At 48.7% G+C, this 15,709-nt stretch overlaps 1 protein-coding gene across 1 annotated transcript; it reads left to right on the plus strand.

Annotated features, from left to right (window-relative positions):
• Window positions 1-1,751: 1,751 nt before the first annotated feature.
• On the plus strand, window positions 1,752-6,977 carry zgc:153284 (uncharacterized protein LOC751696 homolog). The gene is made up of 3 exons (XM_056295006.1): window positions 1,752-1,912; window positions 2,460-2,627; window positions 6,628-6,977. Exons 1-3 carry the CDS (start codon window positions 1,868-1,870, stop codon window positions 6,688-6,690), a joined length of 276 nt encoding a protein of 91 aa, XP_056150981.1. The 5' UTR covers window positions 1,752-1,867; the 3' UTR covers window positions 6,691-6,977.
• Window positions 6,978-15,709: the final 8,732 nt, after the last annotated feature.

Raw genomic sequence — 15,709 nt, forward strand, 5'->3', positions numbered from 1 at the left:
GAGCAGATTGAGTTTCTGGAGCATCACATTTGTGGGGTCAATTAAACGCTCAAAATGGCCAGAAAAAGAGAACTTTCATCTGAAACTCGACAGTCTATTCTTGTTCTTAGAAATGAAGGCTATTCCATGCGAGAAATTGCTAAGAAATTGAAGATTTCCTACACCGGTGTGTACTACTCCCTTCAGAGGACAGCACAAACAGGCTCTAACAGGTACTATTTAATGAAGATGCCAGTTGGGGACCTGTGAGGCGTCTGTTTCTCAAACTAGAGACTCTAATGTACTTATCTTCTTGCTCAGTTGTGCAACGCGGCCTCCCACTTCTTTTTCTACTCTGGTTAGAGCCTGTTTGTGCTGTCCTCTGAAGGGAGTAGTACACACCGGTGTAGGAAATCTTCAATTTCTTAGCAATTTCTCGCATGGAATAGCCTTCATTTCTAAGAACAAGAATAGACTGTCGAGTTTCAGATGAAAGTTCTCTTTTTCTGGCCATTTTGAGCGTTTAATTGACCCCACAAATGTGATGCTCCAGAAACTCAATCTGCTCAAAGAAGTGCCCATCCAACCAATCCAACTTGTGGGAGCTGCTTCTGGAAGCGTGGGGTGCAATTTCTCCAGATTACCTCAACAAATTAACAGCTAGAATGCCAAAGGTCTGCAATGCTGTAATTGCTGCAAATGGAGGATTCTTTGACGAAAGCAAAGTTTGATGTAAAAAAATCTTATTTCAAATACAAATCATTATTTCTAACCTTGTCAATGTCTTGACTCTATTTTCTATTCATTTCACAACATATGGTGGTGAATAAGTGTGACTTTTCATGGAAAACACAAAATTGTTTGGGTGATCCCAAACTTTTGAACGGTAGTGTATATTTGAATTGGCAAATTTTGAATGTTATGAGTGTGGATCTTTTTGTTTTTCTTCTTTCTTTTTTTTTACTTTACAAAACAGGATACGTAACAGCAGATGTCCACCAGTCACAGCAAAGCATGGCCGGTTGCTGAGATATAACAAGAATATACAAAACAATGAATCATAAATTGTGTAATTCTCTAAAGGAAGCTTTCGTAATGAGGGAGAGCAATACTTGTCAGACACTCTTTTAAGAGCATGTTTGTTTTTGATAGATATAGACTAATGGACCTGGGTTGTGGTAGCTTGTTGATTTTTGTACAATGAAATGCTGTTCTCATAAGAAGTGCAAGTGTCTATTTGTGTGTGTGTGTGTGTGATAGGTAGATAGGTAAGATGGAAAGAAAAGAAGAAAGCCACTTTATTTTGCGATTGTGGGTTATAGGAGCAGTGGGCAGCTGCAGCACACGGGGACCAGTTCTTCTTTCCATTGCCTTGCTCAGGGGCACAGACAGGAGTATTAACCCTAACACGCATGTCTTTTTGATGGTGGGAGGAAACCCACACAGACACGGGGAGAACATGCAAACTCCACACAGAAAGGACCTGGGGTTCGAACCCCGGGACCTTCTTGCTGTCAGGCAACAATGCTAACCACTGGGCCACCGTGCTGAGAGAGAAAGAGAGGGAGAGAGAGAGAGAGAGAGAGAGAGAGAGAGAGAGAGAAGTAAAAAAAAAAAAGTGGGTGTGTCCGCCAGGTAGGTAGGTCGTGTCTAAACCTGCTTACCTTGTCAGCCACTGCAGCAATGTTTGCTGAAAGCCTCCACCCTGAATGCTTTACATTCTCTCTCTCTCTCTCCCTCTCTCCCCCCCCCCCCTCTATGTAGACACACAAGTGCACAGCCACTCACACTTCCACATTTACATGACTCTATACGGAAGCATAGACCAAAGTTTATAGTGAGTCTGCATTTCCATAAATCTTAAGGCTTTATCTTAAAGACATCAGATATGACAATCATATTGTATTACACCAGCGTGAGCAGTTCGTCTGAGGTACCGTATGTTCTATTTCTCTCCATTCTTTCACCTGCATTCTACAGCATAGTAAATGGACAACAGATTAATACAATTATGATTTGTTTCCCTTTTGGATCAACACATAACTCGTGGTATTCCATTATAATAACATTTACAAGTGTTTAAAAGTCAATGCAGCGCTCACTTTGTACAACCTCGAGTGTGGCTATGTATTTTTGTGCAAATGTGCTGCATACAGTGGGGCTGACTCACGGTTTAATATCCTGCAGATTTGCAGCTTTTAATTAGTCAAGTTCCATGTTTTTTAAGCAACAAGGAGCAACTGCATTTACCAGTTCAGAGATCATTTCAACAGCAACTTTCAGCATGAAATGTGTTCACATAAGCCACATACATACTTTTACCACTTCAATACAAACACCAAGCAAATGTTAAACTAGTGTCATTTCGCTGTTGAGGCTTGCTGCTTTTCTGGCTTTATTGCCCAAAGTAGCTACATATTTGGTTTGTTTGCTCCATTCCCGAGAGCAAAATGAACTTGCTTGTTGGCCATGATCTCCAGATGAGGAAAAAACAGCAAAGGATCATGGACTACCTGGATTCCAAGAAGATCCCCTACACAACAGTGGACATCTCTCAGAGTGTGGAAGACAAGGAGGAAATGAGAAAGAAGGCGGGGAACCCCACAGCTTTGCCCCCTCAACTATTCAATGGTGACACCTACTGTGGAGTAAGTCTGAAACAAGAACTTGCTAACTTACTTTTGACAACGATGATAAATCATAATTCATAAAGCTTGCACAGACAGAGCAGGGTGGGCTAAGTCTCATAAGGGATTCTGGCCTTGAGTTGTACGTGTGCAGCATCAACTTTTATTCGTATGCACCCACTTTAAGACAAGTTGTCGAGGAATTTTGGCGTTAAATAGCCTCTTCTTTTTTTTTGGAGGACTTAGTCGAGTTAAAGATCATTAAACCTTATTCCAGCAGTTTTATTTGCATATATTCTTCAAGCATGTCTATGATAAATCCCTTTGTCCGCAAGACCTCATAAGTAATGTTCACAAGCTAGTTGCATTTGTCAAACAAGGACAACACCCTGGGGTTGTAGGATGTAAGGGCGTGGTTACAGGGATCAAATATTTATTTTAATCAGACCTACTGGCTGGCAGACACACCCACTCATACGTGTGCAAAAATGTAAAACGTGCACTGTAATTGCACACATATGGACAAATATGCACGTATGCATGTGTGTTTGAGTACACACACACACAAACACACACACACACACACACACACCATACATAGACATACAATTAGAGGCCGTCAGTTGACTTTGAAATGTTATGACAATAGCTTCCAAGAACATTACAACAATAGGTCTCACAGGTATTGTCTGCAACAAAAGCATGTTGAGCTGGTTCAGGGTTTGGTCCGCTAAATTTTACAGGGTTTAATAGTAAATTACTCAAGGTGTCCAAATCTATGCAGCAACCTGGAAATGTCTACAAAGCACTCTTGAACAAAAATGCCATTGCTGTCATTTTCATTTGTTTTCATAGGGCTATATACAGTGCTGCTTGAAAGTTTGTGAACCCTCCAGACATGGTCACTGTTTTTGTAAAAAACATTAAAATAAGCTTATTACACATACATCCAAATCCCAATTTGTAAAGCACACCTTCCAAATAATGGACACACACACAAATAGAGATATATTTTCATTATTTAATTCAACAAAGGTGGTTTATTTAACAAAAACTGAAAATTTAACATGTGCAAAAGTATGTGAATCCTTGTATTAGTAGCTTGTGGCTCCTCCTTTTGCAGCCATTACTTCAACCAAACGTCTTCTGTAACCACTAACCAGTCTCTCGCATCTGCTTATGGGGATTTTTGCCCACTCCTCCTTGCAGAACTCAGCCAGTTGAGAGAGGTTGGAGGGACATCTGGTATGTACCAACTTCTTCAGGTCTCGCCACAACATTTCAATTGGATTAAGATCCGGACTTTGACTGGGCCAATCCAGAGTACGAATCCTCTTTCTCTGAAGCCATTCCTTTGTAGTTTTGCTGGAATGCTTTGGGTCATTGTCTTGTTGCATACTCCATTTTCGTCCCAGCTTCAACTCCCTGACTGATCGCAGGAGATTCTGGTCAAGAATTTGTTGATATGCCGGAGAATTCATGGTTCCTTGGATAATATGGGGTCGTCCAGGTCCAGAAGCAGAAAAGCAGCCCCAGACCTTCACGTTTCCACCAGAATGCTTCACTGTTGGGAGGAGGTTCTTTTCTTCATATGCAGTGTTGGCTTTTCTCCAAACATGTTGGTTTTGATTGTGACCAAATAATTATATTTTGGACTCATCTGTCCAGAGAATGGACTTCCAGAAGGCCTCTGGTTTGTCCAAGTGCTCTCTGGCAAAGTTGAAATGGGCACTTTGTTCTTTTTTGAGAGCAGAGGCTTCCTTCTAGCAACCCTCTCATGAATGTCATGGCTATTCAATTTCCGTCTGATTGTAGACGCATGCACATTTGTCCCAGATGCTACCAGAGAGGTCTGCAACTCTCTAGAGGTGATGTGTGGGTTGACCTTTACTTGATTTATTATTTTTCTGGTGCTTCAGGGTGATATTTTTGATGGGCGTCCACTTCTAGGCAGAGTTGCTGTCATGTTGAAGGCCCTCCATTTGTAAATTAATTGTCTTACAGTGGATGGATGGAGCTGGAATCTTTTGGAGATGGTCTTATATCCCTCCCCAGACTGATGGGCTGTCACTACCTTCTTCTTCATGTCCTCGGATATCTCCTTTGCTCTCGGCATTGTTGATTTGTATGGGACCACAGTGGTTTGGTTGGTTTCCTCTGTCTTTTAATTAGTGCAGGCCAAACCCTTTCCCAAGGATTTCTCATTTCATTGGTCTGCTTAAATGATTAATTAAGCACCCAAATATGTTTCACCTCAGTCTGTTACCTGCTTGACTTAACCAATGCAGCTGGGGGTTCACTTACTTTTGCACATACACTAATTCCATGTTTCATGTAGTTTTTGGGCTACTTAAACAAGTCCCACTAAACAAGTACATGCAATTGATAAACATATATCTGACATTTCATACATAAAAACTGGTGACGGTAAAATAAGAAAATCATGGTAAAACAACAGAAACATCTAAACTGCTCAAGGGGTTCAAATACTTTCAAGCAGCACTGTATGTCAAGAACAAGGGCGGTGTGCAGATCTGTAGCAACTATAGAGGTATAAAGGTGGAAGGAGTACTTTGAGGGGCTGATGATTGAAGAAAATGAGAGAGAGAGAAGGTTGGATGATGTGGGGATAGTGAATCAGGAAGTGCAGAAGATTAGCAAGGAGGAAGTGAGGGCAGCTATGAAGAGGATGAAGAGTGGAAAGGCAGTTGGCCCTGATGACATACCTGTGGAGGCATGGAGATGTTTAGGAGAGATGGCAGTGGAGTTTTTAACTAGATTGTTTAACACAATCTTGGAAAGTGAGAGGATGCCTGAGGAGTGGAGACGAAGCATACTGGTACCGATTTTCAAGAACAAGGGCGATGTGCAGAACTGTAGCAACTACAGAGGTATAAAGTTGATCAGCCACAGCATGAAGATATAGGAAAGAGTAATAGACGCTAGGTTACGAGGAGAGGTGATGATCAGCGAGCAGCAGTATGGTTTCATGCCACGAAAGAGCACTGATGGGCACTGATGAAAAGACAGGAGGCGGAGCTGGAGGTGGCAGAGTTGAAGATGCTAAGATTTTCATAGGGAGTGACGAAGAAGGACAGGATTAGGAACGGGTATATTAGAGGGACAGCTCAGGTTGGACGGTTTGGAGACAAAGCAAGAGAGGCAAGACTGAGATGGCTTGGACATGTGTGGAGAAGAGATGCTGGGTATATTGGGAGAAGGATGCTGAATATGGAGCTGCCAGGGTAGAGGAAAAGAGGAAGGCCAAAGAGGAGGTTTATGGATGTGGTGAGAGAGGACATGCAGGTAGCGGGTGTGACAGAGGAAGATGCAGAGGACAGGAAGAGATAAAAATGGATGATCCGCTGTGGCGACCCCTAATGGGAGGAGCCAAAAGTAGTAGTAGTAGTTGATAGGGCTATGTAAGGAAGTCAATCAACTTTTACAAACAGTGACCTCTTTGTAAAATTAAGGTCATGTGCCATTTAAGAAGGAAGATGAAACTGATAAAAGACTCTGGGGGCTCTCAGGGCGTCTGGGTGCCTACCAACATGGGGATCACCAGTTCGAATCCCCGTGTTGCCTCCGGCTTGGTTGGGTGTCCCTACAGACACAATTGGCCGTGTCTGCAGGTGGGAAGCTGGATTTGGGTATGTGTCCTGGTTGCTGCCACAGCACCTCCTCTGGTCGGTTGGGGCGCCTGTTCAGGGGAAAGGGGGAACTGAGGGGGGGGGGGATAGCGTGATCATCCCACGTGCTACGTCCCCCTGGTGAAACTCCTCACTGTCAGGTGAAAAGAAGCGACTGGCGAAACCACATGTATCGGAGGAGGCATGTGGTAGTCCACAGCCCTCCCCGGATTTGGCAGAGGGGGTGGAGCAGAGACCGGAATGGCTCGGAAGAGTGGGGTAATTGGCCAGTGACAATTAGAGAGAAAGGGGGGGGGTAGACTCTGGGCTCTTGATGAACTTTTTTCTTTACTGTTTTCCTCTGTCCTGATTTTTTACTTCTCCCTGTCTAGGACTTTGAAATGTTTGAAAATGCCGTGGAGCTGGAGACCGAGGAAACCTTCTTCAAGCTCTAGAGAACATGTTGACCTCCAACGACGGCCTCCGCAATATCCAGAAAAACCCAGATACGAGGAAAGCTGCAAACAATTTCCCCCCAATTCCTTCTGTGACCGCTCATAGAAACTTGCTCAGAAGTTGCCGTCGGCATAATAATAACTGTACGTGAATCTGTTGCTTTGTATTTAAGATTGCGGCACGTCTCGAGTACTCCCATATCTGAATTATGCCTATACCGTGTAAAAGTTTGCTGGATTTATACGTTTAAACAATTTGTACTGTAATCAATAAATGTTTGAACACCGCCTGTCACAAGTCTTGACATTAATATTATCGCTTTCACATTTCGATGAAATGCACCTATATTGTAACGAGGTGATAATTTGTTTTAAAAGAGGCTCATAATGAACACAGAATATGTGAATGTGAGGGCTCAAACAGTTATCGGTGGAAGCCACGTTAACAAAAAGTGTTTAATCTATTGTAAGTTTGGTTATCAAAGCTGTAGTAACGACCAGAAAATGAATAACTAACAGATGTACTGCAGACTTTTTGGATCCCCTGGTAGGCCTACATGCGTTTTGCAGCTTGTTGCATTTGGTTTTAGTGGGTCAACCTTCTGCCTTGGGTGCCAGTGCAAATTAATGCCACACGTGGGGCGCCCGGGTAGCGTGGCGGTCTATTCCGTTGCCTTCCGACACGGAGATCGCCTGTCGGCTTGGCCGGGCGTCCCTACTGAAACAATTGGCCGTGTCTGCGGGTGGGAAGCCGGACGTGGGTATGTGTCCTGGTCGCTGCACTAGCGCCTCCTCTGGTCGGTCGGGGCGCCTGTTCAGGGGGGAGGGGGAACTGGGGGGAATAGTGTGATCCTCCTCCCACGCGCTACGTCCCCCTGACGAAACTCCTCACTGTCAGGTGAAAAGAAGCAGCTGGCGACTCCACATGTATCGGAGGAGGCATGTGGTAGTCTGCAGCCCTCCCCGAATCGGCAGGGGGGGCGGAGCAGCGACTGGGACAGCAGGAAGAGTGGGGCAATCGACTATGTGCATAACTGTAGTCAGTCCCCTGACTTCCGAGTCTACTGCAGCGGTCATACCAGTTTCCTGTTTGTTGGTGTGCGCTACTGACAATGGCATATTTTTCGCAATGCCTGCAAGATTTGCCATGGATAAATGTCAACGCCATGCACCGAGATGTCAACAAACTTTCACCTGCACCAGCAAATGGGTGGAAAGTGTCAAGTTGTACGTATTGTAGCGAATTCGGGGGACAACGCAACCACAGGAGCTGCCGCGGCCGGGAGGCGAACCCGTATCGCCCACACCGCAGGAGACATCGCTAACCGCTCGACTAAAGGGTCAGACCCGCCGGCCAGTGGCCAGCGTGTCTACTTATCCATGCACGTTACACTACCCCCCTCCTTCGGGAAGCGCGTCCCCGCGCTTAAGCATATCAGCTCCTTCACGCCTCAGGGGCGCATACGCTTCCGATGGCCTTACGGTCGCTCCATCCCACTTCTGACACCAATGTAGCGAATTCGGGGGACAACGCAACCACAGGAACTGCCGCGGCCGGGAAGCGAACCCGTATCGCCCGCACCGCAGGAGACATCGCCAACCCATGCACGTGCATGGATAAATAGACACACTGGCCGCTGGCTGGTGGGTCTGACCCTTTAGCCGAGCGGTTAGCGATGTCTCCTGCGGTGCGGGCGATACGGGTTCGCATCCCGGCCGCGGCAGTTCCTGTGGTTGCGTTGCCTCCCGAATTCGCTACAATATCAAGTTACGTCCACAATTCCGTCCGTCCGCTCATCCTCTTAAGTGTGGACGTAACTTGAGTCACACATTCACACACTGATGGTGGCGGCTGCCATGCAAGGTGCCAACCTGCTCATCAGGAGCAGTTAGGGGTTCAGTGCCTTGCCCAAGGGCGCGTCGGCACGCTCTCTGGAGGAGCCGGGGATCAAACCAGCGACCTTCTAATTACCAGATGACTCGCTCTACCTCCTGGGCCATGCCGCCATGCTCTGGCTCTCTCTGCCTTTACACAAAGGGCACAAGCCAAGGACAACACCCCCCCAAAAGGTGGATTCTTACATTATATACACGATATAGAAAAGTACATGATAACACTGTTATGTATGCACACATCGACAGTGCTGCATTTGATTTGGTGCTGTTCTATTGTGCTGGGATCGATTGGTGATGCCTGCGGGCTCTGGGTTGTTTGATCGGGTCTGCCTTTGATGCTGTGTCAGTCTAAATAAAGAATGCCACGGAGAGGTTGTGTCGAGCGACAGCGCTGTGTCCTGACGTGATTTCTAAATACAATATTGGCGACGAGGATGGCTGATATCTCTCTCCCACCACCTGCCCCCTTCCTGGCATTACCTGGCGAGCCTCCGGTACCATGGACTCGCTGGCTACATAGTTTTGAAAATTACATCATCGCCTCAGGGCTCGACGACGTGAGCCAGGCTAGGAAGACGGCTCTGTTGCTTCACTGCTTGGGAGCAGAGGGTCATCGTGTGCTCGGGACTCTGGGGAACGTCACAAGCTTTGCCGATGCTGTGGGACTTATGAGCACCCATTTCGCTGCTCCACAGAGTGCCCTCCTTCGGCGATTTATATTCCGTCAGCAACACCAACTGCCTGGTGAGTCTGTGCGGCAGTACGTAGCTAATTTGCGAGGGCTAGCTAGCTCATGCAAGTTTGGCGCGCTTCAGGACGAGATGGTTCGCGACCAGCTAATCGAACACACCAACAACGCAAAGGTGCGTGAGACTCTCCTGCTGGAAAAAGATGATCTGCTGCTGTCCAGAGCAATTACCATCGCACTACAGGTTGAGGGAGCAGCTGAGTATGCTGCTATGCTAAATACACAGCAAGTGGCCACCTCCAGTCAAGCTGCCAACGACTCCTCCCTCTACTCACGGCTGCCCCTCGGGACGCAACCCAGCCAGAGCGAGGCGGGCGCCGACTCCACTGGGGACGTCTTGCAACTGCAACGACGGCGTTCTCGGCCCCGCCCTCAACAGTCCTGTGGTAACTGTGGGTCTCGGTCTCATGTTTCAAGGGCTCAGAACTGCCCTGCCCGTGGCCAGACATGCCGTAGCTGCGGTAAGCACAATCACTTTGCCAACGTCTGTCGATCTTTCCCGGCTGGGTCAGAGGGCCACACCCCCCAGTCTTCAACCGCCGTCATTCACAAGGTGAGCTCTGGGCCAGTGTCATTCAAATCATGCACTGTCAACATTAATGATGTGTGCATCCCCCTGCTGTTGGACACCGGTGCAAGTGTGTCTCTCCTGAATGTTGATACCTACAGTCAATTTTTCGGTTCACTGCCACTGTCCGCACCCTCAGCTGTCCTCTGTGGGTATGGTGACTCCAAAATCGATCTGGTTGGCTCTCTCCAACTGACTGTCCGCTATGGAACCAAGCTGGTGCCCAATGCAGTTTTTCATGTGGCACGCCGTGGGGCCAACCTGATGGGCCTGGACCTGTTCTCCGCTCTGGGGTTTTCCCTCTTAGACACAAGGGGGGCAGCAATCCTGACTGTCGCCACACCTTGGCAGCAGAAGTGGCCATCGCTGTTTATGGGGCTGGGCTGCCTCTCTGCCTTCACCCATCAACCTCTCCTCAACCCTGCTGTGAAATCTGTCATCCAACCACTGCGCCGCATCCCGTTGGCTCTCCGTGATGGGGTCTCCGCCGAGCTGCAACAACTGCTGGAAGCTGGCATCATTGAACCGGTGGACGCGTCACCTTGGGTCTCAAACCTCGTGGTGGCTAAGAAGAAGTCGGGGGGCCTGCGTGTCTGCGTCGATCTACGTGCAGTAAATAAGGCAGTGGTCCCTGATAAGTACCCACTGCCCACCTCAGAAGAACTCACTGCTCAGTTCTATGGCTCTGAGGTGTTCTCCAAGCTCGACCTCAGACAGGGGTACTTACAGGTGCCCCTCCACCCCAGCAGCCGAAACCTCACAGCCTTTGTGACACATGCAGGAGTGTTTCGCTACACCAGGATGCCTTTCGGTCTCAGCTCCGCCCCTAGCTGCTTCCAGAAAATCATGGTCTCCGTGCTGGCTGGCATACTGGGCGTGGCCATTTATCTGGACGATATAGTGGTACACGGGCCCACCAGTGAAATCCACGACAAGCGCCTTAACATGGTCTTCGCAGCCCTGTCCAAGCACAAGCTAACTCTCAGTGCTGAGAAATGTGTCCTCTCTGTACCAGCCATCGACTTCGTTGGGTTCCGGCTGTCAGCGAGCGGTGTAACTCCACTACAATCCAACGTGGATGCCATTCAGGCCATCCCTGAGCCCAGCTCGGCCGCCCAGGTCGCCTCCTTCCTGGGTATGACAAGTTACTACCTGAGGTTTCTTCCCCAGTACTCTGCGACCACAGCCCCCCTGCGCCAGCTGCTGCGTAAGGACGAGCCATGGGTGTGGTCAAAGGCATGCAGTGACGCTGTGCGTGATCTTAAGACTCAACTGACTTCACCACCAGTGTTGGCTCACTTCGACATCTCCAGCTCCACCTTTGTGACCTGTGACGCATCAGCCACAGCGATAGGGGCCGTGCTGTCTCAAACCCAGAACGGTGTGGAGAAGCCCATTGCCTTCGCCTCCCGTGCCCTCAACCTGACCGAGCAGCGGTACTCCGTGGGTGAGCGTGAGGCGTTAGCCTGTATCTGGGCTTGTGAAAGGTGGCACCTCTACCTCTATGGCCGCTCCTTCACCCTCAGGACAGATCACCAGGCCCTGACAGCGCTGCTGTCCACATCTGGGACAGGCCACAAACCCCTGAGGCTGCACCGCTGGTCTGACCGCCTCCGCCAGTACAACTTCAGCCTGCAGTTCACCCCAGGCAGAGACAATGTTGTCGCCGACCTGCTCTCTCGCTCTGTCTCCACCCCAGCTCCACAGACGGACACTGACTGTGTGGAAAAGGACAGTGTCCAAATGCTACACACACCCCTCCAGGCCACTGTCTCTCTGCAGGAGCTGAGGGCAGCCTCCGAACAGGACCCTGTCCTCTCCCAGCTCCGCACCTACATCCAGAACGGCTGGCCTCACAAGGTCCCAGAGGAGCTGGCTGCGTTCGCCCGAGTCAGACAGGAGCTCTCCTGCTGGAACGACACCTGCGTGGCACGTGGGTTTTGCACAGTGGTCCCAGCTGCTCTCCGTGCACGTGTTTTGAATACGGCGCATGAAGGCCACCTGGGCATTGTGAAACTGAAACAGCGCTGCCGAGACCTGGTGTGGTGGCCGGGGATAGACAGAGATATTGAGGCTCTGGTGAAGGACTGTTCTGCCTGCCTTGTGAGTGGCAAGACTGGCCACCAGGCTCCCCCACCCCTGCAACCTCTCGCCTGGCCCTCTCAGCCCTGGGAACACCTGCAGTTGGACATTTGTGGTGAGATCCATGGAGTTCCCCACCACCAACGCTTCATGGTGGTCGCCTACGATCTACACTCAAAATGGCCTGAACTCACCACTTCCGGCACTGTGACCTCACAGATCATCATCGACTTCCTGGACTCTCTTTTCTCTCGCTGGGGCCTCCCAAAGGCCATCACCACTGACAACGGCCCTCAGCTGGTCTCTGCTGAGTTCACTGCTTATCTCGACAGCAAGGGCATCCGTCATATACGCACTGCGTACTACCACCCCCAGGCCAATGGCGGCGTTGAACGTTTTCACCAGTCACTGAAGAACGGCCTCAGAGCACACATGGCCCAAGGGTGCTCTTTCACGCAGGCCATCCGTCACACTCTGCTGCACTATCGGGCCACACAGCACTCGACCACAGGCGTCTCCCCAGCCTCTCTCATGCTAGGCCGGGAACTGTGCATGCCCCTTGACAGGCTCCGCCCCTCCACACCTCAGGCACCTCCCTCTGGGGTCAGAGCCTCAGTCACTCGTCAGCAGACGCGGATGAAGCAACGGTTTGACCAGTCAAAACGAACCAGGGTGCCAGACATCAATGTGTCAGACTGGGTCAGGGTCCGCAGGCCCCACAGGGACAATAAAATGGCTTCATACTGGTCCTCTCCTCTCCAAGTCACCCGTCAGCTGGGCCCAGCCACTTACCTCCTCAGCGATGGCACTCGGTGGCAATCCAGTCGTCTACGGAAGGTGTCAGCTCCGCCACACACAGCTGGTGACACAACCATAGCCATTCCCTCAGCATGGCGAGACGCCCCGGGGCTTCATGCAGCTCCTACACGGGCCCCAGACATTTCTGGGCCTCAGCTTCCCCTGCCATCTCCCTCCCCACCTCGGCCTGACCAGCCTCAGGCCGCCCCGCGACCTGTTCGCACACGTTTACGCCCTGGCCACCTAGAGGACTTTGTGTCAACCTTTCATGTTTGAAATCCTGCCGGGGGGGGGGGGGAATGTTATGTATGCACACATCGACAGTGCTGCATTTGATTTGGTGCTGTTCTATTGTGCTGGGATCGATTGGTGATGCCTGCGGGCTCTGGGTTGTTTGATCGGGTCTGCCTTTGATGCTGTGTCAGTCTAAATAAAGAATGCCACGGAGAGGTTGTGTCGAGCGACAGCGCTGTGTCCTGACGTGATTTCTAAATACAATAAACACGACAATGTAAGGTGCATATAGGTGCGTCAGCTGTTCATCAACCTATGGAAAGACACTATTACTGTGTGGTTTGATGCTCCAGTAACGCTTTTTAGATAGAAGGAGTGAGAACAGAACATGAGCGGGGTGTCCTTAATGATGTGTTTGCCTTTCCTTTTGCAGCAAGTGGTGTAAATATGAAGTTGTGGTAGATCCATGCCAGTGATTTTTGCTGCTGTCTTTACACTCCTTCGCAGCAGTCTGCAGTCCTGAACAGTCAGGTTGCCAAACCACACTGTGATGCAGCCTGTCAGGACACTCTCCACGGTACTGCCATAAAAGTTCATAAGTTTTGTTACCCATACAAAAGCTGTTGAGACGCCTCAGAAAACAGTCTCTGCTGTGCCCTCTTGAGGATGCAATTGGTGTTGAACGACCATGTGGGGGTGTCTGTGATGTGCAAACCGAGAAATCGAAAACTGCCCACAATTTCAACAATGACCCATTGATGGAAACAGGAATGTGATTTCCTCTGGTCTTTCTAAAGTCATTTAGAGAGAGGTTGTTATCATGGCACCATATGGTTAAATCTTCCAAGTCAATAAATAAACCTCCCTCAGTTTACCACATATAAAAACAGGCAAGAGCTTGGACTACATTCCCCTGAAACTGAAAGGTCCTCTTGGCCTTGAACCAATGTCATCAGAGAGATAGAGCCCAGAAGATCAAGGCATTTAGAAGGTCTCTCTGGGTGACTTGCTTCCCGCTCGGATTAAAAGCAAAGAAGAAGGGAGCGATAAGTGGCATGCCACTTTCAGTAGAGGCTGGTATGTGTGAGGCAAGAAGAATGACTAGATTCTGAGAAGGAGAGGAGGAGGACAGTAAGTCTGTGTGTCTACATGCATGCTCAATAATCCACATAAGGAAATAACAGAATGTTGAATCAGCTCATCTGGATATGTCTATTGAGAGAAACGTTTCATCACTCATCTAAGTGACCTCTTCAGTCTCAACTGACTGCAGGTATCCCCACCCTTATAAACAATACAGTGACATAACGACAGAAAACAACGATCGGTTTCATTAAGCAAATTGCCGTGACCATTAACTGGCGTTTCAGTGGCCATGTGTGCTATTCACAGAGGATTTGGGAATGTTTGCAATCACAGAGTTGTAAGATGGTGACAGATGTAGCCCCCCTTCCCATCCACCCCAGTACGTTTGTGTTATGTTTATCTGTTGTCTTGTTTCATCCCATTTATTGTAAAGCGACTTTGAGTATTAGAAAAGTGCTATATAAGTGTAATTTATTAATATTAGTAGATGTACTCTTAGCCCCCCCCCCCCCGGCTCAGGGATGGTCGTTTCCTCGTCACATAGATGGCCTCTTTCTTTGACTCCCCATTCAAACCAGTGTTCTTCCCTATCAAAGACGTGCACATCCTCATCCTCGAAAGAGTGGCCGCTGGCCTGTAGATCAAATCAAATCAAATCAATTTTATTGGTATAGCCCAATATCACAAATTACAAATTTGCCTCAGTGGGCCTAACAGATGGGTCCTGGCCTGACGTGTGAGCTCCTCTGTGTTGGGCCATCCTCTTGGCCAGCGTTTGTTTGGTTTCCCCAATGTACAAGTCACAGCAATCCTCCTGGCACTTAATAGCGTACACTATATTGCTCTGTTTGTGCCGAGGGACCTGATCCTTGAGGTCGACCAACTTCTGGCGCAGTGTGTTTTGGGGTTAGAAAGCGACTGAGACGTGGTGTTTGGAAAACATGCGTCTCAACTGTTCCGATGCTCCTGCCACATACATAATCACCACTGGTTTACGCTTAGGCAGCCATTGTCCTTCTCTTCTCTTCGATCCGCTGGTGCACTGTTTTGGGCGTCTTCCTGGCCTTGCCAAACGTCCAGTTAGGCTAACCACACTTAACCAGGGCCTGTTTAATCTGGGATTTCTCCCCTTCCCTGGCCGCCGTGTCGGTGGGGATGTTGTCAGCTCGATGGTACTGCATCCTGATGACTCCTAGTAAGTCTGTGTGTTTGACTTTAAAAGGGAATTGCCTTAAAGAGTGTACCTCGATGATGTGGGTTACGGGGTGAGGCCATATGAGAGAGCTCCTCTCAGATGTTTCTGTTGTCAAGAATATAAACATGTTGTAGCAGTATGTGATGGAGTCAGATGTTATAGGAGATGTGGGAAAGACAACTGGAATGTGGACGATTGTAAAGTTGAGAAAGCACGAGCAAAGTGCCTGCACTGCAAGGAAAATCATGATACGGGGTCAGCGGTGTCCATAAAGAATTAAAGAAGCGAAAGTGGAAAAGATGAGAGCAGAAATGGGATTGTTGTATGCTGAATCTGATAAAAGAATGGAGAAAAACAACAAGAATGATGTGAGACAAGAACCTAAGGAGGACAAGCCAGTCAGGAAGCATCC

This window comes from Lampris incognitus, chromosome 15 (genome assembly GCF_029633865.1).
Source record: "Lampris incognitus isolate fLamInc1 chromosome 15, fLamInc1.hap2, whole genome shotgun sequence".
Taxonomy (NCBI): Eukaryota; Metazoa; Chordata; class Actinopteri; order Lampriformes; family Lampridae; genus Lampris; species Lampris incognitus.

Bases quoted from the DNA above. Each gene is read 5' to 3' on its own strand.
- zgc:153284 (XM_056295006.1), top strand. From the start codon at position 1,868: ATGACAATCATATTGTATTACACCAGCGTGAGCAGTTCGTCTGAG. The intron at 1,913-2,459 runs GTACCGTATGTT...CATGATCTCCAG, and splicing joins GCGTGAGCAGTTCGTCTGAG to ATGAGGAAAAAACAGCAAAG. The intron at 2,628-6,627 runs GTAAGTCTGAAA...CTCCCTGTCTAG, and splicing joins ATGGTGACACCTACTGTGGA to GACTTTGAAATGTTTGAAAA.